Source organism: Falco naumanni, chromosome 1 (assembly GCF_017639655.2).
Source record: "Falco naumanni isolate bFalNau1 chromosome 1, bFalNau1.pat, whole genome shotgun sequence".
NCBI lineage: Eukaryota > Metazoa > Chordata > Aves > Falconiformes > Falconidae > Falco > Falco naumanni.
The window spans coordinates 4,854,909-4,880,395 of NC_054054.1; the positions used below are offsets into that span (position 1 = coordinate 4,854,909).

A 25,487-nucleotide genomic window follows, 5' to 3' on the forward strand; every position below is an offset into this window, starting at 1 on the left:
GTTCCTGCAAGTAGTGTGAACCTGTAAGGGAAAGGAGAGGCACTGTCAGAGCAGTCAACAGACAAGAAAGTAAGTTATTTGCACCTTCCCCAAAATAGCACCAGAGCTAATTCCATTCAGTGTTGCATTTCTTCAGCCCCAGAAAGCAAAGCCTTGTGGCTTCTGTAAGTGGCCTGTCCTGCAGTAACAAGATTTTTCTACTGGAAATCTTGTTGGCTGGATTTTTGTTACCTTGCGAATTCTATGCATTTCCTTTTTGGCAAGGCTCTCTGTCCACTTAAAAAGGTCCGCTGTCCACTAAAATACTAGAGTTGAACCCAAATTGTAATTGCACATAGGAATTCTTAGCCTATGCAGTTCCCACATCTGAATGCACGATTTGTGTAATTGTGCATGAAATTTGGGCTTATGTCTGCACTTACTGTGTTTCAGTTATCCTAATTGAAATATGCTTTGGTCATTCAGATTTAAACTATACATTTTAGGCTATGAAGTTGTTTTGCGTATAGTTAAATCCACATTTTTAATACCCCTTCAGAGGAAAAACATCAACATTTTTCTGTCGGTGACTAGTCTTGTGTGTTGCCATACATGCTTCTTTCTGTTCTGGAGCAGAAGATAGGGTTAATGTATCTGTGGTAGACGCCAGCTTTATGTAGGCTGATGTGTAGGAAATAAAGACCAAAAAACACCTAAAGGGTGATTTACATTTGAGAAAAGAAAAAAATTAAGGTGTATGCACATTGCAGCAGATCTTGCATTGGATTTCAGATAGTGCTTTCCTTCGGCTCTGGAATGTGATAGAACTCTCTGTCAGGTAAAGCTCCTAAGTGTGCTCCCTGATTTTTAAGCATTGTGCTTACACTTGCCCTTTATTGCAGTAAAGAGCTTGCTTTTGGTAAGAGTTTGATTTGAACAGTTAAAGGATGAGGATTTACACTTAAAAAAAGTATTGTTTTCCTGTTCGAAGCTGGGGCCACAGACATGTAATTCCAGAGTTATTAATTATTATTAATACTGACTCTTGATGTGGTTCCTTCTCTACTGAGAAATACGACCACTTCGTTTAGGTTTTTGTTGGATTGTTACTTCCACTATATAAAGCTAAAATGAATTCTCTTGGGTATTTTCCAATTAACTTTATCACTTTGGAATGGTAAATGCACCTTAGTCAATGCTGGGTAAGGCAGGCTGCATTAATGTGGTAATGAAAAACATTCTATCAAGATAATGGGTTAAAAAACCCCAACAAACCCCACAGCTGTAACTGCAGACTTTGTATAGGTTGAAATAGGATCCATTGACTGTTTTTTCACATACTGCAAGGCTGTGAATTCATAAGGGGGAAGGTCTGGTTTTAAGGTGCCTGAGAGCAGATCAGGGGCATGGTGCTGCATGATGCAGGATGTGAAGCCCTGGTATATCCTCGTGCTGCTCATCCAGACTTTCTCAAAAAGTCTGGGAAGTTTATGGAAACTGCACAGGACCTGCTTTTTCTTGGCAGATGGAGAGAGGGCTTAAATGCTGTATATGTACTGTGGCAAAGTCAGCAGAAATGTGATGTTGTGCTCATATGCTACAGTCTGAATTTGTACTGCTAGGTGATCTGAGCATGCATGTAATAAGCCTGGAAGCGCAGCTGATACTGTTTTCTTTTTAAGGGATTTTGTGGGTTTAAGAATAATTGAGTTTTACACTAAATGGCCTACTGCTATGGATTTTACTGTGCTAGAACCTCGTGACGTTTTAAGCTGTAGGCTGAGAACTACGAAGTCAGTCACTTCTAGCTTGGAAGATAGTTTCTTGGAAAGCCTTCAATTAATTTCTATTTTGCTGTCCTGCTTTTGGCTGTGATAGTTAATTTTATTCTTAGTAGCTGGTATAGTGCTGTGTTTTGGTTTTAGGATGAGAATAATGTTGATGACACACTGATGTTTTAGTTCTTGCCAAGTAGTGTTAACACTAAGTCAAGGATCCTTTTCGCATTGCCCTGTCTGTGAGGAGGCTGGGGTGGGGTGGGGGGTGGGGGGGCAGCGGTGAGCAGGTGGGCACAAAAAGCTGGGAGAGAGCATAGCCAGGACAGCTGACCCAAACTGGCTAAAAGGATATTCCGTGCCATGTGACATCACGCTTAGCATGTAAACTAGGGAGAAAGCTGGCCAGGGGCCGCTGCTCAGGAACTGGCTGGACATCAGTTGGTGAGTGGTGACCAATTGCATTGTGCATCGCTTGTTTTATGTATTGTAATTCTGCATTGTTGTTGTTATTTTCTTCCTTTTCTGTCCTGTTAAACTCTCTTTATCTCAACCCACAAATTTTACCTTTTTCCAATTCTTTCCCCCATCCCACTGGAAGGGAGTGAGCAATAGCTGTGTGGTGTTTAGCTGCCTGCCAGGTGAAAACACAACTGCCACAACTCAAACACAGAAAATTCTTTTTCCTAAGGTAGGGGACACAGATCTTCTTGAACTATCTTTGCTTTCTGTCAGTATTTTAAAAACACTAGTAAATTTAAATTGGCATTCATGTGTTTCCTCTCTGTGTCTCTAATAATGAATCCAGTTAGTTTTGGATGGTAAATACAGTGGAACAGAGACTGTAATTAGAGCAAGGTGTCTTTCCTGTTGTGATGCCTGCTGGAGCACTGCATCTTGTTTCCTGTGCTGAGTTTTTACTGCAGTGTGACAGCGAAGGGCATTTTGTCTGTTACCTGGGCTTTTGAAATTTGAAATACCTCTCGTACCATCTCTGGAGGGTGTGCCTCATAAGCCACTTGGTCTTGGTTTTCCTGTATGACAACAGATAAATCCACTATAGTAATGGAAAGGAACCTTCTGTGCACAGGAACACAGACATGTCTTTTTCCAGTGTAAAGTTCATGTGTTTTGTCATTGGATGCATGTCAGCCCCAGAAATCCTTTTACGTTTCTGCTTCACTGACTAACTTGGACCTGTGATATCTGATAGATCAGAGTGTCTGAGAAGATGGAAGTAGGTTGTGCAACCTTTCAGAAAAAGGAATGGTATTGCAGTCCTTCCCTTTGCTCTTGCATTCCTTCTGGCTTATCTCAATCATTGTGAGGCTCTGCTTAGTAGTAAACTCTCAAGGTAAAGGCCAGCAGAGACCAACAGATGAGGAAAAATACTTCCCTGAATGAGGGAGAGTATGAGAAGAGGAGAGCAGGGAACTAGGAGAGAGAAGCCTGGCAGTGTTAAGTCTGTTTCTCCTTTCTTTATTCTCTCTCCTGGCTTTCTTCAACGGTGACCGTCTTTCTTGTGCCTGACAGACACTTCTACAGAGTGAAATAAGGGTAGAGACACTCCTCTAGCCATGAGCATAATGGTCCGAGGTAATACAGAGCCGCGTAAGCTGTAGGCAAGACAGTTTTTCATCTTTCTGAAGTTTTTCAGCTTATATGCTTTCCTGGGGTGTACCTTGAGTTCCACTTGGTGCTCCAAAGGATCCTGTCACTTTTCACTTAAAATTTGTGGCAATTCAGAGTATTTTACATAGGAAACCATTTCATTCCTAATATTTGCTCAGCATAGAAATGGAATGTGATACTTTCCTATTTCCAGTGTTAGCTAGTTTGAGAGACAGAAGAAAAATCACCCTTGGATTTATTGATGGAAGCCACTGCTTGTTTCCCCTATGTTGCACGGAATCAGGAATGCGTTTATAACAGGATTAGCCAAGTGCATCCTGCAGGGTAGAGAGGACAGTATTTGGCCATTCTTACTTTGTAGCAGCTTTTATCTCTTCAGTTCTTTATAGTTCATTCAAGTGTCTTTCCTTGGCTACTTTAAGCAGAATATAAGCAAGCTGAGTAAAGTGGTGTATAATGCTGGAAACATCCTTGTTGGTATGTGGGTTCAATGTTGTCTGTGGTGGTAGTGTACTTTCTTGGGGGCTAGAATTACCTGAGCCTGGGAATGTAGTCTTACTGTGGTAACATATGTATGTTGAAAGCAAGAGGCAGCTATTCCTCTGGATGAATTGCACTGTCAGTATTGGAAGGTCTTAGCAAAGTGAAAACAAATAGTGTCTTTCTGTAAAGCGTTCACATGAGAGGAAGAGGAAGTTCACTTATGCTTATTGTAGGCTAAGAATAACCACATCAAATAGTACTACAGAACCAGTAACATTTAATAAATAACACGCTGTGCTGGTGGTCTCTAAACTGCAGTGTAGGCAAATAAGATCTGAAGAGAGTTTGCCTTTTCTTGAACCACCTGACAAGCAGCGCTTTTTGAACAAATCTCAGTGAGAAGAGGTCACTGTGCTACTGATTCCCAACCCCCGAAATCATTTGTTTGGGAGTGTTTTATGTTTGTCTTTTAACCTATACCTGGGACATCTTGATCCTAAAGGCAGAGAAAAAATTGTTTTATGCAAATACAGATATGTGGTGTTGCAGGCTGCTTCTGGCAACTTGACTGCTACGTGACATCTGATGGGATGCTCAAGAAGTGTTTGTGTGGGTGTTTCTGGACTTGCAGCATAAGTCATGACTTAACAAAATGAATGCTTGAGAGCTGTAGGCTACTCTCAGCACTGATGTAGAACCCCGATTCAAGGGCTGAAAGCTCTTGAAAAATGTGAGAGGGGAAGTGTTGTGGGAAAATTGCTATTTGAGTGATCACTGTGATGAATGATTTGGGGATTTAAGTTCATGTTGTACACGTTTTGATAATATTCCTTTTGGTTTTTTATGTATTACTGCCACGGTAAGGAGAGAAGACAACTCTTTCTTGGCCCATGTGAACACCTTTGCATGTATAGGATACGTAAAGGTGGTATTTTTTGTGATTACGATATGTAGCGTGATATGATACTAAGAAATAAAAGGTGCTGCCATCACAAACTGATCAAGAGCAGGTTGATGCAAAGGGAATTTAAACATTTGAGATTTAACTTGGTTAATCCTAGAGATGCATCCAAGTTGTCAAGATAGCTACTAAACACCTCCCACAGTTCTTGTTTTTCTTCTGTAATTTCATTTGCCACCCACAAACCAGGAATACCAAGAACTGCGTATCACACCCAGTCTCTGGAAAAGAGTAGTAAGAGGTTTCGTCTGAAATTGTGGAGGTTTGTTGCAGTGGGAGCAGCTGTATGAAAGTGCTGAGAACAAAATAGTTATGAACAGCCAAGGTCTGCCCACGTTATTAAAGTTAACTCATGGGTAGCACCAGGTCTAAAGCTCACCACTGCCTTCAAGCTTTGGTGTGAAAAGTTTGTGTTTCCTCTTGATGATTGAGTATGACCTAGACACCACAATAAGCTTTAGGACCTCCTGGTGCTGATACGCTCATACCACAGCTTGTAAGTCGTTCATGAATTCTTGGAGTCTGTTGTCGATATGACATGTCAGATGCTCTTTCCTGAAAGAGGTAACTGACGTGTATAAATGATACGGTTATCTTCACAGTAAATATTAGGTAAAGTGATTTATAAAGCTTGCTGCTGTATGTTGATAAAAATGACAGCTGTGGAAATTTTGGTGTTGGCTTTGTCTTTATTCTTTGTTGTGCTTTTTGGGTTTGGTGTGGTCTGTTTTCAGAGGATGCAGGGGTTTTTTTAGTAGGTACTTTTTTTAGGTGTGTTTATGATGTTGACTTGTAAATATTTCTTAGAAAACTCAAATAGATCAAGCAGTTGTCATTCTGCATTGTCAAGAAGCTTAGAGATCTGAGTGAGGGTGATACAGGTGGAGAAGTGCAGGCTGCATGTGGTTCTGTTCTCAGAATCAGTTTAATGAACACGTGGTGTTAAATGACTTTCATCAGTACATTCAGAGTTGTATGTGTGCTTCAGCTCACAATTGCACTGATTGATACTTAAATGTAACTCTGCAAGACTGTCTCTTGAAAGACTAATTAAAGAAATAGCAAGGCTGAATGGAACATTTTGCGATTATTTATTTAAAGAAAAAAGACCCTTACGTAATTTCTTGTATAGTTACTAATTTTTTTACAGACTCCTTGGGGTTTGGGGTGGGTTTTTGTTTTTAGTATTTATTTACTTGCTTCCTATTTTCAAAGCACATGGATTTATCTAGTTTGTCAACACTAAGTTCCTGATCATGCATGTTTCCTAATCATTGTCTTTATTTTGGGGTTTCTTGTCCTTGAACCAGTGGTGCTGCCAACTCCAAAGCTGCAAAATCCCAAGTTTCATGGACAGTGATAACTTTGGGGTTGGCTTTTAACTTTTTTCACCCCTTTTCAGATTCATTTTTAAGCTTTTCCATGCCATCTTGAGGGTTGAGACTATACAAAATAAAAAACAATGCTTCACATCAGGGGGATAAACCCAACCACAAATACCAGGAGTTTTTTTAATACTTCTGACTGACTGTTTTTACAATGACAGTCTTTAAAATGAATCTTTACAATATAGGCAGTTACCAGGTGGTCCTTATTAAAACTGTGGGTATCTAGAGTAGATCCTAGATAGAGATTTCCATGAGGTCTCTGTATTGCGAAACCTGGAAGCCCGGTCGTGGATGATAGTCCAGTATTAAGAGCTGCAGTGGGTCCTGCAGCCCTGAGAAATGGGGAACTGTTGTCCAGAGGTATTGATAGTGGCTCAGAGTTGCTTAGTTATAGCATAGGAAGGAAATTATGTTACTTCTGTAACACTGGTTGTAACTGTTTTAACTGCTTCAGGAATACCACAGTAAATCTACTGTTGTGCTTTTCTTTATAAAGTGTTGGATGAACTCACAGGTTTGCAGCAGGGTAAAGTCTTAGTAATGATGTTTAGGGGCACACACAATCAGTTATTGCACAAAACAATTTCAGAGCACGGGACAGTTAAAGCAGGTGTCAGTTTAGTCCCAAAGAAAAGTACTGCTTGGAATAGACGCGGTACGAAGGAATTGGCTTTGTTAGACCCTGCCTATGGATCTATATTCACAGACCGCTGCCTGATCTTCCACTGGTTTAGGGGGCAACTGAAGGAAACCCCTTTGTTTTCTAGCACTATGAAATAGCAATAGATAGCGTTAAAAATTCAGAGCAGGCTTAAAGATTTCATAAAATGAAAATTACAGAAAAGGAACTTACACAGGGTTAAGCCTGGCTTTGTAGCTCATGGCAGAGTGAAGAGGGATATGACCTGTAAGCATGCTGTGTGAAGCATGGGTTCTGTCTACTGTTTTAAATCACTGAAGACACCTGCATCTTGATACACCAATATATGTCACTATTACTTTGGTATTGATTGTTCAAGAAGACACAAATAAATTAAGTTGCCACTTGCCATTATTTTTCTATTGCCTAAAGAGATTAAATGAGCCTGGTTTACAAAGCCTGTATCATGTCTGTTTTGGAACTGTTTGCTAGAGTGCCACATTTATATTAGTTCACTGCACACAGTTGTGCTCACAGTTTATGGATAATTGGCAGGGCTTTCAAAGCTCTCTAAAAATATCTGCACACAGTTTTACTTAAGAGTTTTCTGTGATTACTAAGTGACCTTGTGTTTGGAAAATCCAACCACACATTTCTAATAACATGTTCAAAATTGAATAGGAAGAGAAATAATGCCTTTGTTACTATTCAGGTTATTTAATGGGGCTTAATATCTTTATTGACACTGGAGTTATGTAGCAGCACTCTGCTTTGTGTACATGCATGCAGATTGCAGTTAAATTTCTGCTTTTCCTCTTGGTCTGTGCTAAATGAACAGCGCCTTCCTTTTTTCTTGATCCCATTCTGACAGAGTTGAAGATTGAGGTTTTATATCAAGCCGTAACAATATGCCTGATCAGAACACCATTGCTTCTGTTCCAGGAGAGTAAGTGGACACGGTTTGGTAGCTGAGTGGTGGTATTAATACTTCCCTGATTGCTCACAGCTCCTTTTTTTTTTTTAATAGATTTCAGTGAAGGGGAAGCCTGAGTTACAAGGGATGCTTTTTCTGGGCAGACCTTCTGTTGATGCGCAGTACGTTTTCCCTGCAAGCTGATCAGTGATTACATTGAGGCAAATAAAACTGTAATGCTTCATGTATAAATGCAAAGGAGGATATAAGCCCAGATGTCTTTTCTGTTTTACCACTGGCATACTGGTTTATTTTGTAGCTGTTAAGCCTTCCCCCAAGCTCTCTTGCCTGCTTTCAGTCTCCCCTTTATTTCTCTTGCCCAAACAGCAATGAAAACTGCAGGATTCATTGACACAACTGTTTGGCATTGATATGCAAGGCTTGATTAGAGTTGAATTTCCTGAAGACCTTGTTTCTCTGTTTTTTGGTTGTATTTTTTTGGGGTTTTTTTTGTTGGTTTTTTTTTTTTCTTTTTTTTTTCATAAAAATCTGGTGGGGTATTGTGCTTTCCCTTTTGCTTTTTAGATCACACTGTAGGTACTGTTTAGCTAGGAAAACAATGGAAAGAACCCCTTTTCTAGGGAGTCATGTATTCTTAGGTAATGGAGAAAAAATTAAAACTCTTCTTAAATGGCCTGTCAATTGGAGAGTATGCAACTCCACGCCCCCCCTTGCATTCCTGTGGGCAGGAACACATTAGATCAGGAGGGTAAGAATCAAATATTTGCCTTTCTGCTTGTTTATTCTGTTCCACTTTCTGTTTGTGTTCTGCTGATTGTGTATCAGAAAAGTCCTGGCATAGGTACAACTCAGCCAAGCTGTATGTCTTGGGTATTGACTGGGAATGAATTTGTACAATGGGGAGACAGAAATTCTGAGAAAGGACGTCTCTTGCATGGATGATAGTATAAGTGCAGTTAATGCTCCAGGGTGTTTGCAGTCACAAACAGACCAGCATTCCTCCAGAGACTTGTAGGGAGGCAAAGACAATTCATCTCAGTTGAGAAATTTTATGTGTGTTACAGTTCTGTTTTCTGCTTTGCACATGTTGTGAAAGTATAGCTTGATCTAATAACTATGCAGTATGTCCCACAAATAAGGGAAGAGCATTGAAAAACGATGGTGTGTTTGTGTTCACGGGGGGGAAAAAAAATCTTGCTTTTAGTGTTGTTAATACACATGACCAAGTTGTTAGGTTAGTTTGCTGATAGCCAGCTGATGTTTGGTGTAAGTCATCCTGTTTGCCAGAATTTTGGGTATACTTCTGGCTGTGTTTCTAAGTGGCAGACTTTGGGTGGACCAGCCTGTCCAGAAAAGGAAGCCTTTGCTTCCTAGTAAGAGGTACGTAACAACTTTCATGTAAGTACGTAAATAACTAAGACTTCCTGTCTGCCAGTAGTCCGCCTGGGACGTGTCTGGTTTTGGATAAATAATGAATGCCTTTTAGGGAAAGCATGTGATGAGGAATGTTTGATGCAGTGTAGAGAGGGCTTTAGGATATGTCTGGAGTATGCATGAGGAATGGAAATGTACTGAGTGAAATAGCTAGGTATTCAACTGCCAGAGAGAAAAGATCCTACCAGAACATGATAAACAGCTTTCTGAGCTCAGTCAGCTGCACCACCTGTGCTGGTTGATAGTGAAGACAACACATCATCTTCATAAACTAGTGCTTCTCAGAAGAATGGAGTATTTGCATCCAAGCTGTTCCAAGGGGCTTGTTTTGAAATTTGTCTTACTTGTAACAATTGAAACCCCCTCCGTGATCCACATTGGATTTGGGATTGAATAAGAGGCTTCAGTCAAATTGAAACCAAATGTTATCTTTACATTCTTGTTGTTCTGAAAATTAATTAAAACTTTTGTCACCTTGAGGCAAATTACTTGTATTACTAGAACAGAATTAGAGTTATTAGAGTGTTGTTACTATTCCAACATATTTACTCCCTCCTGGACTGACTAGCAAATATGAGTTGTTACACAATGCTGCCTGTCACTAGTGGCCACGTAGCAGTGCGTAACTGAAAGCTTTTACTCTGACTGTATATAGTTCTTGGTCACTTTTTCACGTAGAGACTGCTTGGAGCAGCTCTCTGAGTAACATTCAGTTGACTCTAGCCAGGACAGCAGTGTCCATCTCTGGGAATGAAGCAGATGTTACGGACGATGGGAGGAGTCACTGGTGTGAGATGTGACAGACCTGAGCCTCTGTTAACAGCTTAGAGCCTTCTACTGAAAACTAGTCCTGGCTGCCTTGGAAATTGCTGTTGTGCCTCTCAGGTGACACTGCTTCTGTCTTGCTGTAACCACTGTCATGCTCACCTTGCTGTTAAACTGTAAATCTGTGACTGGAGCACATCAGGCACATGGCCATGAAACAGCTGCTAGGGCACCTTGTCTCTGCTTCTGCACCTGTTTCTGTATAAAGAAAAGGTCCTGCTGTGACCTGCACTGAGGAGTTCCCTTGGCAGGTCCAGTCAAACATGTTTTGAGAAGTCCAGAAAGCCTTTGGCACCTGCAAGGAGATGAACCTGGTTGGTACTGGGCACAAAATCAAGGTGGGGGAGGTTTGCGTGGGGAGCTTGCAAACAACACAGGCTGTACTATCATGAGCTTGCTCATCCAGCAGCACATTGCTGTGCATGTCCCACCCAGTGCTTTACAACCATCCCTTCGCTGTTAGTTCTGAAAGACTCTGTCTCGCCGTCTTCCCAAAATGCACCTACTGTGATTGCTAGGAGCAAGGAGGACCCATTTGCCTGTTCAGTGGCAGGAAGGGGAATATGTTTGTATAATACATAGTATAGCACGTTATACCTGTTCTAATTCCAGGCCTGATGTACTTCCTTTAAGTTAGGAGCCTAATTCTTTCACTAAGTGCAAAGTGAAACCAGCAAGAAATTTTGAATTTCTTCCATCCATTAGTATCCAGCTTGCATAACCATTACGGTTAGCGAGTGGATGATGGTGAATGCCTTCCGCTGCAGGCTGAGAGCAATTCTGGCTGAGTGTATTCTCCTGCTCCTCTTGAAACTGAATCGGAATTAGCCAAAGGCAAGGACACGGAAGGCAGACAGGATGAGACCCTCACTCTAAAACATTTAAGATGGTGGAAGAAAACTGTAACTTTGTTCCCTAGTTACTTTTTCTTTAATCTGTGGTGATTTATTAGTGTAAAACATAAGCATATTCCAGCTTCAGCCTGCTGATCAAAGGACTCAGCTTGAGGCAAGCTCTCTTGTTTCTTCTCTGAATGGCTCTGTGATCTCTGCATGCCTGAGATGCTTGGATCCAAGCAAGTCTTGTTACTTGATTTGGCCAAGAGATGAGTCACCAAATCTGTCATTTGATCAAGAGGTGACTCGGGATGGCACTTGGAAGATGCAGGTTCAAACCTATCCGACAGAGCAGAGCCTAAAGTGCAGGGCCTCTCGCCCACCGTGGGGTGAGCATGCTGCCCGCAGGGATATTGCCCCAAAGGTAGGTTTGCACGCACACTCTGAGCCCCTGCAGTTTCTCGCTTTCCAGTTTCGTGCTTTATATACCCCACTGATACTGGTAACAGTGTGGTCTGTTCTCACTTGCTGAGCTACTGAAGGGACTTGGTAGCCAAATTTCTTTACACTTTGGGAGTCAGTTCACCTTTCTCTGTTTGTCATCATGATGCCACCCTCTTTCTAAATCTGTGGGTGGGTTTTTGAAATCTTTTTCTGAATTGGTTTTCTACTTGCAGTGTAGATGGCTGGTAACGCCAAGTTTGTTATTTTAAAGGCAACTTGCACAGACTAATCTGATGTAGGCTGCAGGTGGCAAGTCGGAAACTCCTGTTACAGGAAAATTCATGTCAAACAGGCCAGTTACTTGCTGGGAGATTTATTTGCCCGTAACAAAGGAAAGGTGGTAGCTTCAGTGTCTTAACAGGTAGACCTGTTTCTCAAACTGGGTATGATCCCAAATCCTCTGCAAGGTTCAGGTTTATAAATAGTTTGCTCTACAAGAATGTATTTGCTAAGTTTGTCTTGTCTGAAAAACTGGACAAAATTTCACTAAGTTCAGTGATGGAACAATTGGGGTTTTTATTCAGAGAAGCTTTTCCTCCTACTTGCTAGGCTGTTGCTTTTTGATGCAGTTTTAAAATACGGTATTTTGGCAGGTGAAAACATTGACAGGACGAAGGAATTTGGAAAAGTATCTTAACATCATGAAGAAAAATCAGCAAGCTTTGAAAAGTATACATGTGTTAAAGTGTTTCTTGACTGAAGTTACATATCTGATAATGTTACTTGGATATTTTATCAATTAGCAACTAAACATGGTGCAAGTGGTGTGTAAGTTCTCTCTTTTTTTCCTTCCTTTCTCCCCACCACCCTTAGGCAGGAAGAACCACCGAGACCTTTTTTGCTGCATCCGTGCTTGAGGAGCTCTGATGAAGAAGTAAGATTCCTGCAAAAATATTCTCAAATTCTGGTGTATTGTCTCCTACCCTCAAAGGATGTCCAGTCTGTCAGCTTGCGCATAGTCCTTGCAGAAATACTTGCAACAAAAGGTAGATCAAAGATCAGAGATGATTAACCATTTGCACCTGTACAATAGTAGTAATTACAGACTTTGTTATGTTAAAGTCTTGATACTTTGCTTTTAAATTCTGAAACTTAATTTCTGTGATAACCAGTAAGACACTTAATATTCTCAAAATCAAGCATATACTTACCTGGCTCTTGATGCCAGGCTGTCTAGCACCTTGCAGGATAAAACACAATTTATCCATTCAGTTTTCCTATTTTTAACATAGAAGAGCACTTTTTCAGTCTTCTGTGGCATTGTTTAGTGATGATATGAATAATTCTGGCCTTTTATATTTTGTTCAGATACCAAGAATCCATAGACTTAAGGAGGTGATTATAACTGAATTATGATACTACATTTGATAAATTTTTTTTTAGACTTGGATTTAGCTAGTGTGGGTTTTTTAACTAAGGGGTTTCTGTTCTGCTTTTTATTTTATCAACTACACTTTAATCTGATTACAAATACACTAGTAATTCTTTATGTCACTGAAGTCAAATTCAGAAATTAGGAAGACTAAAGTATATTACGCGATTCAGTTTACTTTTAATTTTCGTTTATAGTGGCTGTAATGTTATAGCCTTCAAGGCACAGCAGAAAGAAAAACACTGGGAATTTTCTCAGAACTCTGCTTTGTCAACTTAAATCTATTCGTGTAACAGAATAAACAGTTTTATCAAGAAGGTACATGCAAGCTCAAATGTACCATGTAGTCCAGACAACTAGTTTTAGATGTTTATCAGCTTGCATATTTATTCATGCCTTTTATCTGCAATTTTCTTTTAAAGGACAGCAGTTGTTCTTCAGCATAAGGATTTTGTTTTAAAATATTTTTCCTCTCCAGTACTGAAACCAGTGGTGGAACTGCTGAGTGATCCAGATTATATTAACCGAATGCTGCTCAGCCAGCTGGAGTACAGAGAACAGATGAATGAGCATCAAAAGAAAGACTACACATATGCTCCTTCTTATGAGGAGTTCATCAAGCTCATTAACAGCAGCTCCGATGTTGAGTTCCTGAAACAACTGAGGTATTTAATGTTTCACTGTAGCTCATTCAAAACCAAACATGCTTCTTTTGCCAGCCCGTTACTGAGATTTGAATGAATGGTGATTTCTCTTTTTAAATTCAACTTCAGATTTCTTTTTCTTTTGACGAAGCAGAGACAGTAAGGATGATAAGCCGCAACAGTGGTTAAATCTCTGATGTAGTCAGTATTTTAGCTTGGTGGCAGAAAATGTTAGAAAATTCTGCTTGGTAGTATACTGGAGATAACTGTCCTGTTGAAAGGCATATTGGACCCTTCTTTACAGCTTGCCTCGGTGGAGTTCGATGAAATAACATGTTTAAATCCCACTGGTGGGTTGTTATCTCCTCGTTATCTTTATGGAGTATGGCTGGCCATGGTGATCTGGTGGCTGTGAGCCATAGTGATCCTATGGACACTGGCTATTCAGAGCAGCTTGCTGTGTTTCTGCCATGTGGAAAGAGGGGTTCAGTGTCGCAGCACTCTTCAAATTAGCTGGCTGCAACAAGGTCTTTTTACCATCTCATACCAACATACTCTTCACGACAGTCCCTCTGCTGCCTTCTCCTGGTCTCTCCTCACCCAGGGCCCACACTCTCTCTTCTCTCTGCTTCTTCCTCCTCTCTCTTCTTTGGCTGCTCTCTCTTCATTGGCTGCCCAACCCCTTAACAGAACCAGCCACAGCTGCACCTTATCTACATCAGCCAACCCGCTGCCCCTGAAGCCAGCCCCCAGTTGTAGATTATCAGTGCTAATTAACCCAGCTTCATTCTTCTACAGTTCAAGTTCCAGCACATTTTACCACTGGATCTGAGGTTTTTCTGTACCGTTGCAGGGGAGGGGTTTCCCAGTTGCATCCTTCTTAACATGTTAATGAACTCTGGAGAATTCCTTAAAGACCAAAAAAACCCCAGCATCGAAGCTCCTACATATCATGAGTTTGTTCAATGTCCTGTTTTATAATAGCACCTGCCCGCTTTCTTACTAACTCCCCACCCTCGAAAAATTTAATCTCTCTCCTTCCATCTTTCATCGTGGGATACCACTTGCATCTCCAGCCTGCTTACCCAAGTAGAAGATATTTATGCTTGCCTTACCTAGATGAGCTATTTCTCCTCAGATTTCTGATGGAAGTGAAAGGATAAGGAACAGTTGACTGGGAAGAAGGGAGCAGACATACTGCTGCATCTCCTTAGATGACCGTGAGTTGGTTTTGTTGAGCTGCATCAAAGCTTTGGAGGGACTGTTGAAGCCATCTCTAGAGTGTTTGTCCTAACCTGTTGTGACCAACTAGAACTGGTATTTTTCCCTCTTTGCTGACTCCCTTCAGTTGGTGTTGCAGGTCAGCTCTCTCTCTTCCTAAATGGCTGCAGCAGCATCTGAAAGACAAAAGCACATTGATCTCCTTCGCTGCACTGTTATCTGTTGTGACCCACGCCTTTTATTAGACTTGACTTGATCAGGCCAAGTGATGGTTTACCAGGGTGGAGTATGTGGGCTGCCTAAGTAACATCTTACTTTCTCTGACTCTTCTTTTTGAATCTGAAACCACTTGCGTTTCTGAGATTGGAAAATACATTTGGGTGATGGTGAAATGATTCTGTTGCCTGGCTACTTATTGTTCATCTGCTTTAAAATTTGCTCTTTACTCTGGGCCAGTGTGCCTTTCCTGAGAGCAGAAATTAGTCTCTATTAGACTCTCTAAAACCTAATTGACATATTTATTAGCATAATCACACTAATGGATCTGTTTCAGAAGAAACCCAACTCTTCTGTTGTTGTTGTTCAGGCACATTAATGCTCGATGTGCTCTCTTTTTAGCTAATAGGTCACTTTAAATTGTGTTCTTTAATACCATCTAGCACATTTGCTTTATGAAATTATGTGGGTTTGGCTGCACTTAGGTTTTTTTCTTCCTAGCCTGTGGAGTCCAACTACCATCATCTTGAAACAGGTTCCTCTACACCCAATGAAATGTTGAGCTGGTCAGTATTTGAATGAAAAATGTCTGAGAAAATGTATCTTGTTTTTGAAGAGAGGCAGCGCTCTTCTTTCCTCTGTTTCTATAGGGCTGGTCCCTGGGAAGGTGGCTAAAGAACATGTTCCCCTGTGGGGGGAGAGATTCCTGTTCTGTTTGTTCTCCAGCACTGTAGGTGCACCTAGAGAGAGATGGACCAACCTGCAGTCATCTCAAAGTTGTGTAGTATATTTTGCGAAGCTTTCATAGTTTACCAGTGAAAGTTTCCAAATTTATGTCATGAAAACCAAACAGTGATCCATATATGGATGGGGAAAAAAAAAAAGTGATATTTTAGGTGAACAAACTAAATGGTATTTCAGGTTGTAATTCACAGTAGTGAACCATGGGAAATATCCAATAAGGAAGGAATTAAAGGGGAAGAAACAAGCCATTGTACAGTTACCACTGAGAAACACAGAATCTGTTAGAATGACAGGAGTGAGGAGAATGCTTCCAGTTCTCTTCCTACAACCAATAAATTACGGGCATGTTGCACTTAAACAAGTTTTCCAGTTAGATGCTATTTTGGGCAATAATATTTTGTTTATCAAAAATTCCTTTTCTTGGTTTTATTTAGAAATTATTTTTCACTGTCTGTTCAAAGCCAGTGCATGGCATTCATGCACTAAGCTTTCTCTTATGACTTCTAGCATTGCCATGTGACATCTTGGTAAAGAACAGATATAAGTAGTAACAATTTTCTGTGTAGGCTTAGCTTTGAGGGAGATTTATCCCAAGGCACTACAGTTGCTGGGAAACTAGGTTTGTGTTGTTTTGTGTTTTTTTAAACATTCCTGCCATGCTCTTATCTGCAGATTAATTACTATCCAGTTACTAAAATTAACATAAAATACCTTGCTCCATGAGGGAGGCCATGAGGGACTGGTAAACATTTCTTCAGACTCTTGACTGACCATAGTCAAGAAAGCGTGGACTCCTGGATGCTCCTTGATGGATAGACATGACATTACAGGAGAGAAGTCCTGTAAGGCATCCTTCCACACTGATCTCATTATCAGAGTTTTACTAGGATTTCTTGTGACTAGAACCAGGTATTTGTTACGAAGTAAAGACAAATCACCAGCTTGGATCGGTGGAAACCTGTGGTTGAAGGGTGTGTGTTGCTTTTGCCCAGGAAATCAGAAAAGAGTGGGAGTCTGTGTATGTTGGATCTCCTTGTAAGCAGGTGTGCCAGCTCTCTGCCTTGCAAATAGCTGTCCTTGAAAGGCTAGTAATGGTACTAGGATTTTTTACACTCTTTTTTTTTTTTCCCCTTTCCTTGCTTAGGAGCATTATCTTAAGAAGAAATACCGTATTGATTTTGTGCATTGCTTTTATGGATTTTATTTTTACAACTTATTTAAATGATGCAGGAACTACTTATTAATTTTGGAGATACTTTTGAATTCAAGGTTTGTTAATATCTATAGCAGGCCTCTAACGTTTGGTCACTGTATCTATTAGTAGTACTTCTGTCCGTGGTTTTTGTGGAAACATCCCTTTCATATTTATAGGGGACATTTGGGGACCTGATGTTTGTTCTTAGTTTGCTAATTTCCGAGGAGCTTTTTGGTTGTTTGTGGGTTTTTGTTTTGGTTTTTTTTTTTTCCCCTTTCATACCTTTGCAGTCTGAAAATGTGGATTTGTTTGGGGTGAAAAACCCCAAACTAACAAAGCTTCCAGAGAAGGGTCTGTTATATGAACATCTTTCAAAGTCACTTTTCATAATGTTTGCCTGTGTTGTTGCTAGTCATGAAGGGAGGCAGTTTTATTCCTGTTTTATCAAGTTTCCACAAAAACCGTGTTGCCCCTGTTTCTTTCAAGAAGGAAAAGTTAAACAGTGAAATTTCCCCTGCATTTTCCCTCAGATTTAAGTTAGCGTGGATAAATTCAAAGTCTCCTACAAATAAGATAGAAAAGATGAATTCTTCCGTGTCAGATGTGAAACAAATTTACTTGCTCTGTCAGAAGACTAGAGATAAAAGATGTAATGAGTTAACGTAGCTGAAAATAAATAGTGATAAGGAAATAAACTGGTGGATAGTTTTCATTCTACTTTCAAGATCAGTATTACATTTATTCTGTTATTTGTTAGTATAGCAGCAAAAGGTCACTGCACAGTTCATGGTAAGAAACATTATCACTGGCTCTGTGTCATCTTTTACTTAAGAAATGGGGGAAAGAGATTAATATAACTGAATAGGGAAGAGGTAAGAGTGGGAAGAAGTTACATGGATGTGAGCCCATGATTGGTCCAGTTCACTGATTGAAAATAAAATTAATACATTACATTTCAAATTCCCTTAGATGTTTACTTACCAGCACCAGAGAATATGTAGCAGCTAGAATGTTTGGAACAGAATTTCAAGGAGAAAGGTTTGTGGTCTGGCAGTGTAGCCAGAGTGGTGTCTCTGTGGTGCAGTGCTGTACAGTGCTCTCATTGAGTAGTTAACAGCAAGAGTACAGCGCTTAGGAAGAACAGACTAAACAGTGTTTTGGAGGATGTAACTTGGAGGATCTCCCTTGCTTAAGGTAATATATGAGGAACAGGAAACAAAGAGATGCTGTATTACAGTATCGGTAACAAAACCACATTAAACCATGAATGTGAACAAATGGCATTAAATTTGGAAGGAAAAATGTTGCAAGGTTAAATTGGGAACTACCTTCCATGTGCAGTATTTACTTCGTTGTTTGTACCTTGTTTGATAAAATCATAATATTCACAGTTACCGTACAACACCTGAGAGAGGTGAATGAGTGTTGTTTATAACGCACTTACAGAAACATAACCTAAGGCAACAAAAGTCCATGTGAGCTGCCCAGAATCATTTGGGAAGTCTGTGTCTGAGCAGGGAATGAACTGTGGGACTGCTGCGCACAGAAATACCACCCTCACTTTGGTGCCCTCCTTCCTCTGAAGGACTGGGAAAGAACTGGTGGGCAGATGGAAAAAACCAAGATAGAGTAATGGCAAAAGGAAGTAGGCTTAGAAAAAGTAAAGCATTGCAGGTTCTGAGGTTTCAACTTGGTAATTGAGGGAGTTGAGTAGAGTAAAGATTACTGCAGAAAAAAAAAAGATAAATTCTGAAAGTGTAGTTATAAGTGAGCATATGTTGTGTGTGTAAAATGGTATGTCTATACAAAGAGGCAGAGACAATCAAAATCCTTAGAGTTATAGGAGGCAAGAGGAATGGGGGGAATTGAATAACGTTGGTGAAAGAAGTAGACATGTAAGAAGAGGAATATATTTTAAGGGTCATAGACCCTTTCTTAAACAGAGAATTAGTAGTCATGGACAAAGCAGACGATACAGGAGGCTTCAGCCTTCATCTAGGGGTTAACGTGATGAGGTTAGGGAACTCCTACAGGAATGAGTTAAATTCTCTAGAATACTTGCTTTATTACTAGTATTAATAGGTGCCAAAGTAAGTGCAGTGAGAGGAATTTGAGTGTTTGTTATGACCAGAACTTTGACATTTATGAAAGATTTAACTGGCAGTCGTTTTCTTTGCTGAGTGAATGGTGTCTGTTAGTTACAAGATTGGTTTTACTTAAAACTCAGTTCGTTAACTGCATTAGCCATCTTCCATTATGTGTAATAGACTTTTAGGTGATAAACAGGTTTTAATAATTCCTGGAGCGTGGTACTTTTAACTTATTTTAGTAGAATACTTTTTTTCCTTCTAATTTATATATGCTCCATATATGTATTGAGTGCATTAGCTAGAATAACATTAAAGACAGCTTTTTGCTTTTGAACTGAGCTCTAATCCTAGTTGCCTACAGAAAACTTGTGTTTAAGAACATGACTTCACGTTGCGTTCATTGATATTAACTGGCTGTGCAGTGCCAGCAATTGAGAGAAGGGAGCAGTATTAATGTTAGTTGGATGTTTTCCTTTTGTTTCAAGGTAACCTTTTTCCCCCCCTACTCTACTCCGTATGCACAGCGACCCTTAGGTTGCAGATATTCTGAGACATGACTGTTTGCAGGTGAGGAGGAGGTGGAAGTCTTTGGGTTTTTATTAGTTCTTAAGTGTCCTGTATGAAGAACACATTGTGAAAAATTAATACATGTCTTTTCTTCTTTCCTTTCTCTTCACCCTTATTCCCTACTGTTTTTAAAACTAGGTATCAGATTGTAGTGGAAATAGTTCAGGCAACCACAATCAGCAATATTCCCCAAGTGAAGAGGCAGAAAGGTAAGATTCCGTTTTGTTAAGTCACATCTGTTACTTTTATCTTGAAAAGCTGTCTGAACTCCTGACATGCATATGCAATCAGTGTGTGTGGGATTTTTAGACAGATTTTAGGAATTCTATGCCTTTGGTGTTTCAGTTCTGTTTCATTTGTCTGATTCTTCCAGAAACTCCCATGGTGTGATTATCCCCCCACCCCATCTTCATCTAAGCTGATGGATCATGAGAAAGGTCATATCTATGATGCATTTATTTTCAGAACTTGCTGCAGCTAAGGATTTTTGGCAGTACAAATTTGTATGCTGAGAATCTTGTTTCCTCTTTCATACAATCCATTCTTCAAAGTCTCACTCTGTTACCCTTTCAAAACACAGAAGAAGGAATGATACAGCATAATTGTCAGTCAGCTTTTATTTTTGACTCTTCATTGTATTATGTTTTTGTGCTGCAATACAGAGTGCTCTTAAATCCTTCTGCAGTGTTTTGGCAATGTCTGCCTTTTAAAATGCATGTGCATTTTACATTTGTACTTATATTTATTATATGTACTGCTTTTTATGGTTCTCCAAATGTAGCAAACCAGTGGTGTATCTTCAGGAGATTATACTGATGGCAAAATTACAGAAGTTTTTGCATAGACATATGCTTAAAGTATGTCAAAGCATAGTTCAAAGGCAATAGACAATTTAAATGAATTTGTATACAACTCTAAAAGATCTTTCTTTTAGGTTCTCATGTAATCTCTATTTGTCAGGTATAAAAAAAAAAATAAAATCCTTTTCAAGCTCCTTGTATCACAAAGGAAAGCTTTTAAAAGTCAGTCAAGTGTTAATGAAAAATGCAGAAACAGAAAATAAGCATGCCATGGTATGGGTGGGTGGGTATGATCTTTGGGCAGTCTGAAGAGTTTGGGGTCCGTGGTCAAGTTTCTGAAAGTAAGGTTGTCAACACTGACATGCTGAAATGCCTTTTGCTTACGTTCTAAAATAGAGCTAAATGTGCATTCCTGTAGGATAAAGTACTTGTGTCAAACCAAGGCAAAAGGAAAAGAAGGCACTGGTTTTGCTCAAGTGTACATTACAGGAAGAGGTATTAATATTTCTCAGATGAAAGTTAATTTAATGGAAAGTCTGTTTCATAAAGTAATAAAATGAAAACAAGGAAGTTAACTCAGTACATTATGACAAATCAATGTTTCTAAGCCTGTATTTCCAATTGTGCTGCCATTGGTCTTTGCTGTGACGAGAATTGATTTGGGAAATATTTTTATACGGTTTGGGTTCCTACAATTAATTACTTTCTCACTGTCCTCTGTCTCACTTGAGTTTATCTAGTTAACTATTCAGGGTTCTAAACCCTGAAGAGATGTGTTTCTGAAGCTACAAATGCCTGGTACTGCAGAACAGATACAAAAAAATAATTGCTATTTATTCTGCCAAAATAGGTCTGGTTCCACTTGTTCTGTGGTGAAGTTGGTTCTGCATTTTTATGGGCTCTTGACTTTTACCTGTATTAGAAAATATCCAACAGATATTCCACTAGCTGCTGCACTGAAGTTTTGTGTTAAGGTGTCAACTTTCATTATTAGTTTAGTCCTATTAACAGCCTTTTATGTCATTTAAGAGTTGATTGCCACCACTGGCTGTATTACCAAGTGAGGCTATTGTGGCTAAACCTTTTATTTAATAAATAGCCAATGATTCATTCTACTGAAGAAAAAGGTGACTTTTTTTTTTTTGCTTGACACGTGGAACAGTATGTCCAACAGAGGCATACAATGCAAGGTTAATTACAGTTCACATGAATTTAGCACAGCTTTCTAATCTGTTTCATTCCTCTTAAGGTTTTAATCTACCAATAATTTTCAGACTCAGTCTATACACAGTAAACTTTAAGAGGGCTATCGAAACTGTAGAAGTTTAAAATCTAGTTCTAAAGGCGGCTTTGTGTCATATTTTTTTCTGAAGAAGGTGGAGGCATTTTTCCTAATGCAGTAACGAATCTAACATGTTTCTGAATTTTAGGAAGAAAAGTTTAAGGAAAGAAGCTCTGCTACCTTCCTTAAAACAAAAACAAAGCTAACAAAAAAACCCAGCATCGCTTGCTACTGATACAAAGATTTGTTGAACTCTTGTAGTACAGACCACCACATTCCTTATGCCACCTTTTGATGTTTTCCTTGCTGGATACCACAGCATAGTGCTACCTCTGCAACAGCTGGATTTCATAGTGAATAATTAAATGTAAGCTTTATGCAAAATGGAAGTGTGTTTGCACCATCTCATTCTCTCTCTCTTTAATGTTCCCCCTGTACCTGCTGCATGTCTGTCATAATGTATGTGAGCTTGGGTGTTTGATGTATACGACAGTCATCCCTTTCCAGCTAGTAAACGAGCTCTTGCCTTTTGTGTCATGGGCATCTCTGAGCTTTGATTCCAGCCTGATGAGAGATAGTCTTACTGCTGGCTATTTCCTTTTTCTGATGGTCAAGTTGGGACCTGAAAATGTAACTGCTTCTTCAGTGCCTAGGTGTTCAGCTAGAACAACTGAACTTTGGCTGGCCAGCAGTCTGTGGAGCCTGGTATCTGCTCTTAGACTATAAGCAGAACAAGTATAGAATAATATGTACATGGATATAGTCTCAGCCTCCATCAGTTTGAGGCACGGGAGCTTCCCACGGCAGTGTTTTCGATAGGAAAAGGTACAGCAACAGATGTCAGGAGTACTTAGTGCAGCAGCATGGCCAATATTCTGCAGCAGTGAGTGCTTAGCTACTATCTAAGCAAAGTAAGTGTTGTGCTACGTGACTAGCAATAACTATGCCTGCGCAGGTTTGTGTACCTTTGCTATTGGTTGACAAGACATAATTAAGTCCCTAAAACTGACCAAAAATATTTTATTTATAAAAAGATTAGGTGGATATTATTAAAGGATGAGTAGCCTGAGGACCAGGTTTCAGACTGATGACTTCCCATCTAAGCTACAGTTGCCTGACGTACTAATCTATGTGGTGATACCAAAGTATATACATTTAATGTTGGTGCCCAGAGGGTTTGGAGGGGAAGGCTTGTCTCTCAGCCAGGACGGGTTCTTTATGCTTGATTTAACTAGTGTTGGTGCCACCTATTGGCAAAATATTTGCCTGTTATGGACCTCTGATAAAAGGATGGAGTGCTTTAAAGTGCTTCTAAACATCATTGTATTAAAACCTCTGTAGTCAAAAATGGCGTATTATAGGGTCTTTTTTCTTTTCAGATTTCTATCACTTGAATCTTCTGGCATGTGAGCGTAGGAGAGCAAACGAAAACGTACAAAAGCATCTGATTCATGTTAAGCAGTAAGTTTTGCATTTGACTCCTTGAGAGAGTCAAATGTCTTAAAAAAGGCTGAGACAACACAATTTGAGAGGTTCACAGTACGATGCCTGTTGTGGGTGGATGATAAAACTTCAGGGCCAAGAGAATTGCTTTTGGTCATTGCTAAAGCTGAATAAGAACCCTAATGAAGCATTATTGTTCGCGGAGGTGTTGATTTGGTTTATTTTGGAATGCTGCAGACCACTGTAAATAGAAGCTGTTATTTTGCATGCTGACACTACACTGCTTCCCTCATTTACACTTGCACAGAAGTGCTGCATCTGATGTGTACATGTATCTATCTGCATTACTTCTCCAAACTGTGTTCTCCTATGTATCTTCTTCCAGAATGGTCAGGGTCATTCCAGAAGTGAATGCAGGAGGAGACTTGGTTTTGGGTGTGTTTTTCTGGTTTTGTGGGGGTGTTTTTGGTGGGTTTTTTTAAAACTCATCTTTGGTGTTTCTACCTACTGATATTTTTGGATTGTGCTCTGCTTTACATTCATGTCTGCTTTGGTTGAAAGAATCGCGTCTTACTTGATCTTTTAACTGTTGTGCTCTCTCCATCTTGTCTTTTGATAAGGATTCTTCAGAAGTGCTGAAGTGGATTTGAGTGAAATTTTAGGTATTTTAGGGGATTTTTTTACAAAAGCTATGTGATAAAGAGGACAAATACGCAGATCAGGTGGTGTAGTGTGAGTGAGAGGGACCTGAGTTTCTATAAGCAAGAGTAGACCTTAATTTTTCTAAAGATAAGGCTTCAAAATACAATTTTGAAACAGCAACAAAAGTTAGTTGCTGTAGTAACTTGATATTTGCTGTAATGTGAATAAGAAACCGTTGAAATATGCTAGTTCTAATTTTAACAGACATGTTTTTGTTTTTTCTCTTACTGATACTGTATTACGGGATCCTACAAGAATTTTAGCAAGGATCCCTTTTTACCAGCTGCTCTCTAAAACAGAACCCCGTGAAGGCATGTACCTTATCTTAGGGGAAAAACAGAACAAATCTCTCAAAAGTTTTATTTATTTTATGCCCCCTTCACAACACACACACTGTAGAGGGATTTGTTTGATTTGCCTTTTGATTTCCTATGCCTTATACCTGGCTTCACAGCATGATTGGAAACTACCCTTGGACGACCAGATGGGACTTTTTCACACACCACATTGTAATCAACCCCTGGGCATCCTTGCTGAGAAAACTGCTCTTTTCCAATCAGGGATTGCGAGACAGATGAAATAAGCAGCCATTTCTGTATGGAGAGATCTGCTGCGTTGCAGCAGAAGATTCCTCCTGCTGAGCATTCCCAGTCTCCATCTTTTATAAGCGGAACTGACAACTGGTACAGAAACAAAACTGTCTGTGGGCAGGCTTCTTGGGTCCTGTGGTTCCAAAAGAGGCTTGAATGTGTGTCTGTAAAAAGGGATTTTTCTTTCAGCTAACTTGGGTGTGTGGGTTGTGATGTGTGGGTTTTGTCAAGATGATAATTTAGAGTCAAGTAAAATTGGGTACTTCTGCATTCCAGCACATCACATATGCCATCTAAATTGATTATGACAAAACTGTATTATGATTCTTCCCCCCCACACCCCCATCCTCCACACAGGGATAAACACGCATATGCAATTATTTTTGCATAGCTTTTTGGCAAGACTTAAAGAGCAAACATTGTGTTTGCATGTCGTGCTCAAGCATTAAGTGTGGAAGCAATCCTTGTGGAATGAGGTGAAGGCTACAGTGACTCTGACTGCGGCAGATTTGTTTTGATTTGTGATTCTCAAATCAGTTTTATAGAGGAGTTTCTTCTTCATGCTTCTGAGATCTTATGTCTGTGCGCCAGTGATGGTAACGCATCTTGTCCACAGCTGGTTTGGAGAGATGCCTGTCAGTGAAAGAGGGAGGGGAGAGGCTGTCTGGTCAGATAGATGTGACCAAAGGACATACAGGGACCTGTAGACAGAGGCAGTAGGTGGTGGATGTTATTTCATTGTTTAGGGTATGCTTAACTCCCGTGCTCAAACTTACCATACTGCCACTTTGCTTTTTGTTTTGCTTAGCTGTGGCTGTGATGTGGGAGGCTGTGTTGCGCTATATATTGCTAATGGTCAGTGCCTAAATTCTTCATGATCTCCCTTTAAGTCCCTTCCCCCAGGTCTGTTGCTGCAAGTGTTTGGGATTTGGCACTTCTTTTACTCGTTCTCTTGTCTGACCACATTAGAGCTGGTTTTCCCTTTGCTTCTACTGCGGACAGTGGAAGAACTGTATGTAACTGTTCTTCTGGAAGTCTGACCTGCTCTTGCAAAATTGAAGAAATACTTTTCCAGGCCTGTGTAGGCTTTGAAAATGTGTAATTACAAGTTTCAGAGAGTTCAAAGAGGTCTGTAATGATTGGTAAATTATATGTAGAATATTATGGTTACTGTATATGAAAATGTTAAATCGATGTGCGCTATTTAAATACTTCAGCGTGGCATTAAGT

At 39.9% G+C, this 25,487-nt stretch overlaps 1 protein-coding gene across 2 annotated transcripts in view; it reads left to right on the top strand.

Annotated features, from left to right (window-relative positions):
• The window catches only part of SNX25 (sorting nexin 25), an 88,254-nt gene that overhangs the window by 22,842 nt on the left and 39,925 nt on the right, over window positions 1–25,487 (top strand). For both annotated transcript variants that reach the window (XM_040607451.1, XM_040607534.1), the window contains exons 4-6: window positions 12,205–12,377; window positions 13,242–13,428; window positions 19,579–19,649. In XM_040607451.1, coding sequence (XP_040463385.1) covers window positions 12,205–12,377; window positions 13,242–13,428; window positions 19,579–19,649 — 431 coding nt within the window. The remainder of the gene's footprint in view (window positions 1–12,204; window positions 12,378–13,241; window positions 13,429–19,578; window positions 19,650–25,487) is intronic.